At 39.0% G+C, this 7,472-nt stretch overlaps 1 protein-coding gene across 1 annotated transcript in view; it reads right to left on the bottom strand.

Annotated features, from left to right (window-relative positions):
• The window catches only part of LOC103201149 (ABI family member 3 binding protein), a 430,073-nt gene that overhangs the window by 20,971 nt on the left and 401,630 nt on the right, over positions 1 to 7,472 (bottom strand). The window contains 1 exon segment of the mRNA XM_042781643.1: positions 5,221 to 5,329. Within this exon segment, the coding sequence (XP_042637577.1) occupies positions 5,221 to 5,329 (109 nt within the window).

The raw sequence follows: 7,472 nt of genomic DNA, 5'->3' as shown, positions 1-7,472 counted from the left end.
AAAAAAAAAAAAAAAACCTCACTACCGCAGAGTCGTTTCCGACTGGTAGCAACCCCTCCTTGGGTTTCCTAGGCGGTATCACTACGGGAGTAGATTGCCCAACCTTCCTTCTGAGAAGTGGCTGGTGGGTTTGAACTGCCAGCCTTCTGGTTAGCAGTCAAGTGCCTTAGGCACTATGGCACCAGAGCTCACCTAAAGTAAGAGATGGAGTTGTAAGATAATAGCCTATGATAACAGAACTCTCCTGCTTTACTTGACTAAAGAAAGCAGTTAGAGTTCCCCGACAACCAGGCAACCCCTGACAAAGGGGCTGGCAGCCCCTGTGCTGCCTTTGGAGCTCCACCCAAGTGCTCTCAGAGCGGCAGCTATGCAGCTCTGCTCTCTATAGATGTGAATAACACCAGGTGTGGAGCCGAACTCTCTTATCAGCAAAACAGCAGCTGAACGGTCCCTTATCATGGGCTACTTTTTGAGCTTCTGCAGAATAAAGAAAAGCTTGGCTGAAACATAAAAATAGGCAGGGAGAAGGTTGGCATAAGCTATGATGAGAAAAAGGGAACAGTTTGATTCTAGAACAGTGTGTGAACATTTAGAATTTCTAACCAAAAAAGCTGTGTAGATCTAAAATCTGTGCCTTGATCCTCCTAGGTTACACATTTTAACACCAAGCTCTACGCCACCCATGTCAGTCTGTGAAGATTGTTGTTGTTGTTATGTGCCCTCCAGCAGGAACTGAATCATAGCGACCCCTCCTTGGGTTTCTGAGGCAGGCGTTATCACTAAGGAAGTAGATTCCTTCTGAGGAGTGGCTGGTGGGTTTGAACCACCAGCCTTCTGGAGATTAGCCAGTAATTACTGTCTGTTTTCCGATCTCAGGTTTCTTAGTCAGACAAATGATAGAAAACACTATGAAAAGAAATGACATACATATATCTCATAATATTGGAACACAACTATAGTAAATATTTCAGAAGCTGTTATATTCCTGTGTTTCAAATAGGGAATTCCAGAACCTCATAAGGGAATTTTATCAGCTATAATTCAAAGTTTGACTATTTTTGAAATTCATTTTTTTTCTTATATTTTGATTCAATTTTTTTTTCTCCAAGCATTGATGTATGACTAGAGTCATTTTCTGTAGCTAATAAAAACCACCTGGTGGCTGCATCCATGCATACCAAACCAAAACTACTGCCATCAAGTCGATTCTGACTCATAGCAACCCTATGGGACAGTGTAGTACTGCCCCATAAGGTTTCCAAGGCTGTAAATCTTCATGGAAGCAGACTGTCTCATCTTTCTGCCACAAAGTGGCTGGTGGGTTTGGACCACTGGTCTTTTGGTTAGCAGCCCAGTGCTTTAACCACAGCACCATCAGACTCCTTCATCCTGTGCATGCTTCCTCTTTATTCTACAGTGTGTGTTTTATTAGCTTTCATCCTGGATCATAGTTGGGGTAGATGAGATACAATGGAAAGAAATGGTGTTCTTAACAATTAAAGGTAGTATGAAAAGTGCTTAAATTGAAAAAGACAATAAAACTAAATTTGGGAACTTATAATTTGAATATTTGCCTGTGACCTTGCTGTCAGCAGTAACGTTACAAGCTACTCTATTCCGTCTACATCGCACTTATGTACTCAGTTTTCCAAAGCATTGCTGTTGCTTTTCCTTTCCTTGTCAGCCTGCCTCCTTCATCCCATCCTTTACCATCAAGTTCTAGTGCTAAGTAGTCCACGAAGCTTTCTCCCCTTCTTCTAAATCCCAGAAATTGCACCAAAGTCTACATTTGGCATGCTCTTGTGTAGTGCCTGGTAATGCACTCCAATGGTTTCATGGGTGTATTTTACTTCCTAGTATACATTTAAGGTTAGACATTCTCGAATTAAGTGAAATAATTCTACTTTATTTTATTCTTCCCCAGCTCATTAAGTTATTTGTTTAGTGGCATTTCAACACACAATTTCAATGTCAGCCCAACCCCCCATTAAATATATAATTATAATAGTCTCTGCCATAGCTCCGTGAACCCTGAGGTGAAATGCATTCACAGGCTTATTGGTGCTTGAATCTATGGAACAACTCGACCACTACAAAGTGTCACATATTGTGGACTAAACAATTTTTAGCAGAACACATTATATTTGTGTGAATTAAATTTTCCCTCCAAAAGGGAAAATGTTTTCACTTCAAACTACTGATTTGCAAGTTTTAAATCACAACCAATCGTTTAAGGACCACCAGTATAATTCTTGGGCAATCCTACTTCCGTAGTGATACTGCCTCGGAAACCCAAGGAGGGGTCGCTATGAGCTGGGGCCGACTCGATGGCACATAACAACAACAACAACAACAGTATAATTCTGGTTAAATTATTTATATGAACATTAACAGTCTTGGTACCCTAATGGGTTTTATTCAATCATACAAATTCCTAAAAATACCATTAAGTAAGCCACATATAGATACAATGAATGCCCCCAAATTAGTGCCAGGTGGTAAAACTCAGCTTAGGGTCCTGATATCAGGGATCTGTAACCTTGATTTACTATTGCTTCCTTCCTGCCAAAGATGAATTCAGAAAGAGCCTCCTATAGCCTTGTCTAGTCTTGAGGAGCTGTGGTGGTACGTGCCCAAGGCATTCGATTGCTACCCAGAAGGTTGGTGGTTCAAACCCATGAGCCACTCCATGAAAGGAAGATGGGGCAATCTTCCTCCATAAAGATTTACCACCTTGGAAACCCAATTGGGGATGCTATGAGTCAGGATGACTTGATGGCAGTGGGTTTGTTTTTTGTTTTTAGTCTTGAGGCAAGGATAGGTTATAAAGATCCTTCTTAAAAGGCCCACTGATGAAGGCCAAGAGAGATAACCAAGATAAACACCATGAGGGTAGGTAAAGAGAACCCATGATTATCTTTTGGTCAGAGGCAAACAATTTAGTATGAGTCTTAAGACAATTACAAAGAGAAGCTAGGTGTGAAGCTCATTATCTGACCAACTTTATAATTTACAGAATAAAATGCAGCTCAAGCCAAAGTCACTTTTCTCTTACTCATCTTTACCCATTTAGGTCATAGAACAAAAAGGGCACCTTGCCTAAAACATTGACAAAATGTTCTTTTTTGTTAGATATATTCCAGATTCAGAACTGTTACTCATTATAAGTAGCCCTAGTATCAAAAGTAGTTGTTTCAACTAAAATTAAAGTCAGAGTAAGACATACGCCAATTACCACCATTCAGGGCCTCACTACCTCCTGCCCAACTTCCTGATCTGGCAGATAAGGCTCCCTGCAACTTGGCTTCCACTTCTCTTTCTTCCTCTACTTCTAGTTACTTTTCACCATTCATATTGGTAAAAACAATGTTTTGTGTACTGCACACAACCACGTCATTTCAAGCTCCTGTGCACATGTACTGTTTCTCTCTGATGCTCCCTTGTACTGCCACAATTACCTGACTAACTCCTTTCTATTCATTCTTCAAGCTTCAGCCCAGGCGTCACGTTCTCCAGGAAGTTTTTCCTAATTTCCCAGTCTGTGCTCGGTGCAGCCCCCTCTGGTATGCCATAGCACCTCATTTATACCTAGACCAGAGCTCTTACTACTTTGTATGGAATAAGCCATTATTAACCACCTACCCTTCTACATTCAAGTTCTTCAAGGGCAGGCACCAAGTTTATCCACATTTGTAGCTGTGAAACTAATCACACCACTGTTTAAGCTGGTTTTCAATAAATACTAGTTGGATGGAAATGCAAAATGTTTACAACCATTGGTTTAAATTGTCACTGGAATAACTGTGTTCTACATTCTAGCCATGATCAAACAGGTGTACTGTGAGAAGCTCAGAGGAGAGCATGATTCAGAAAGGAACACATTGAAATTGTGATGTCTTTTAATGACTGTATTACTACACAGCCTACTTTTATAAAATGCAATAAAAAATCAGAATCTGAAGAGAAAAATTACCCAAGCTCTGTATGCCCAAATCAGGGCTGGTTCTTCCCAGTGCTGTCAGGGACAAGGAAGCAAAACTAGAACAGATCCAAATTTTTAAAATTTAGGTGAACCTGAACAATAACCAGAGTGGGAAAATTTATGAGTTGCAGCCCTGCTAGAAACTTAATCTCCTTCTTAGAAAACAAGGGCAGTATATGCGCTGTATAGTAATCAAATCTTTTGCCCATTAGATTTTGAGCAGAATGGGAAAAATCAGTGCCCTGCTTAAAGACAGCGGCCTACTGTGCAGTTTTGAATGTCTGTAGCTCTCCATAGTCCTGCCAATAATCCAATCTTATGTATCAGGCTTCTGAGAGAGCTTGCTATGCCTCTTCCATGTCTCCCGTTCCAAAACAACTCATATTTTTTCCCATTCCCCTTTTTGTTCTGGATCACCCAAATTAAAAAAATTGGAGTCCATTCTGATTTAGCATTGTGGGCCATGACTAAACTAATTCGAACCAGTTCAAAGCTCTGGTCCAAATTCACCTATTAAAAAAATCCAAATGAAATGACTTTTTCTTTTTTACTCTTTTCTGAAAATATCTTATGGTAAAATAGGCTTTTCCCCTATCAATCTCACTAAGGAAATAGAACCAATATCATAAAAAAGGCTTTAACTGAAATATATGATTATTTTGGCTAACTTAAACCCTTTATGCATATTAAGTTGCAAAATTTTCCACGTCATAGCTGAAAATGAAAACCTTACAGAAAAATTAACTTGCAGAAAAGTGCTAGTTTTTCAGTATAGGACTAAGGTTTGTACATAACAAACCATCTACAATGAATTAGACACTTCCTTTTCCCTTGAAAAGATTGTAGTAGAGTCGGGGTTCCAGTCCAGCCAGAAGTGCTTTCGAATAAAGGTCTGGTGATTGACTCCTGAAAAATCAGCCACTGAGAATTCTATGGAGCACAGTTCTACTCTGACACACATGGGGCCACCATGAGTTATAATCAACTCAATGGCAACAGGTTTGGTTTATAATGTTAACTTACTATTTTGACAGCTATCCTATTCACATTAATATATTGCATATTTGGAGGGCAACAAAACATGATTTCACAGGTACTAGTGCATGTACAGAAAGCCAAAGAGTGAAACACAAACTACACCATCTCCAAAGACACAGAGGATGATCTAATTTAACTCCTTGGTTGTGGCCATGACTTTTGCATTCTCAGCATTCACCTGTAATAGCACGGTGGCTTACCTTGTGTCTGGTTTTAGATTTTCTACTGTAGAGAAAGTTTGATTTGTAACTTGAATGGACTTGTCCTTCGCACTGACTGTCCCATTTTCTCTGGATATAACTTCATATTCTGAAATGTGAAAAACCCAACAGATACTTGTTTTATGTCTTGATTGATTTAATTGCTCCTGAAACTAACAGCATAATGAAGTCACTCTCATAAAGGAAAGCAATTCAGATTGAAGTTCTAGCGGTGCCTTGATCTTATACATTGGTAAGATTCAGAGAGGATGACCAGCTGAGGAAGGTCCCAAAAATCCTTTTGGCAGTTGCTCATTGAGCATTTCCACTTTTCTTTCACTAGAGCAAGTGAAGGCCTGGAACCAGTGGAGACAGAATATGCTCCGATAGTTGCTTTGGATATTGTTCTTATGTGCCGTTGAGTAGGACCCGACTCATAGCGACCCCTCCTTGGGTTTCTGAGGCAGTATCACATCAAGCAGATTGCCCAACCCTCCTTCTGAGGAGTGGCTGGTGGGTTTGAACCGCCAGCCTTCTGGTTAGCAGTCAAGTGTCTCAGGCACTATGCTACCAGAGCTTCGGATATTAGTAATCTATTATTTTGTTAGGTAAGTAAGAGGATCATTGTTGGAAAGCCCAGTGTGGGAAAAGCACCTTATGAGTTGTATGTGAGTAGAAGCCATGTTTTTCACTCTATGGGGCTTTATAATATAGTTGGGAAAAGGCCAAGAACACTTAATATGTGGTACTGATGCTAAAAACTAAAAACTTCTTGGCATTTAAAAATCACAGCAGCAAATAACAGTTAACCAAATAATGAGCTATAATTTTCTGTAGTCACTATTTTGAACTATAGAATTATAGAAATTTTGTATATGTATCTTACATAAGGGATGCTCCCTTGATAATTTACTTTGTACTTAAGAAAAAAAATTCATGGAGGTCTACGTGACCTTCAATGAAAGGTATGTTTCCATAAACTTGAAGGGCTAATCAAAAGAGAAAGGCTTTCAGATAAGAGAAGACAATCTACAAAGTTGTTAATTAGTTTTCCCTGCTCTCAGTTGGGATTTAGCTTAATGCATGTGAAAAGATTATATAGAGTACTAAAAAAAAAAAAAAAAAAAAGCTAACTGATCAAACAAAAAATAACCCACTCCATCAATATGAAGAGATATATAAGTTCTGGGCATCAAGGGAAGGTGGGAAGACTGCAGAGGAGTTGGCAGATTATTGAGGATTGCAAGTGCTAGCTCCAAGCCCAAAAGTATGATATGGGTGGAAATAAAATTAAAACTATAGAATAACTCTGATCTAAAATCACTAACTTTAGTTTTGGGAGTAAATTTTTAACCCGCTTCTCACTTACCGACATGGTTAGTTTCCAAAGAGCAGGTCATTATGTGAAAATTGGTATTGTGGGAAAATGGAAAATGATCATATCAGATGACAAAATGGAGGATAAATACATAATTATGTAACTGCCAAATTACATCATTACATAACGCCAAACCACTGAGAATCATGGCTCAGCCACACCGACACATAACGTTAACTACCATAGCCAGCGTTAACTCTCACGTTGGTGTGCATTACTGGCAGAGGTACATCGTTAATGTGCAAAATAGTTGGATAGTGGATATTTTTACTGTTGTCTTAAATGCAAAATGTCAGGTATTGAGATAGTCTGTAAGTGAGGAGTAAGTGTATTTTAAAAATCCAAAAGGGAGGATGACTCCTGAACAATTTTACATGACCATCCCTCCATAAACTCAACATTAAGCTGGAAGCCAGTGGCCATTGTATCTAGAAACCATCAGGCAACTATTAAAAGACTAAGGACTGATAGTCAGTATAAGATATTAGGACTCTCTATTTGTAGTTCAGTTCCATTTTGATCCCAATCTATCTCTCACTTGGTTCATTATTCTAACAGAGGGCTGATAGACAGAGAAGAGGATGATCCCAAATCTGTATCTGTCCATTTTAGGTCTTTTTCTCAGCTGTGAAGGATATTTCCTAGAAAAAGATGGAAGTAATTAAAACGAAGTAATTCTTTCTTTGATATTGAAATTACCTAATTTAATGGAAAAAGACAAACCAAACCCCTTGTCCTGAACTCGGTCTCAGTTTCCTCACCTGTAAAATGTCAGTAATAATATCTGCATCATAGTGTTATTTGTGAGGATTAAATGAGGAACATACAAGTGGTAGCTATTACTGTTGCTCTTATTATTGCTGGGCTTTTTTTT

This window comes from Orycteropus afer, unplaced genomic scaffold (genome assembly GCF_000298275.1).
Source record: "Orycteropus afer afer isolate SDZICR_OR568_19922 unplaced genomic scaffold, OryAfe1.0 scaffold00143, whole genome shotgun sequence".
NCBI lineage: Eukaryota > Metazoa > Chordata > Mammalia > Tubulidentata > Orycteropodidae > Orycteropus > Orycteropus afer.
This window is presented reverse-complemented; position numbering and strand designations above follow the sequence as displayed.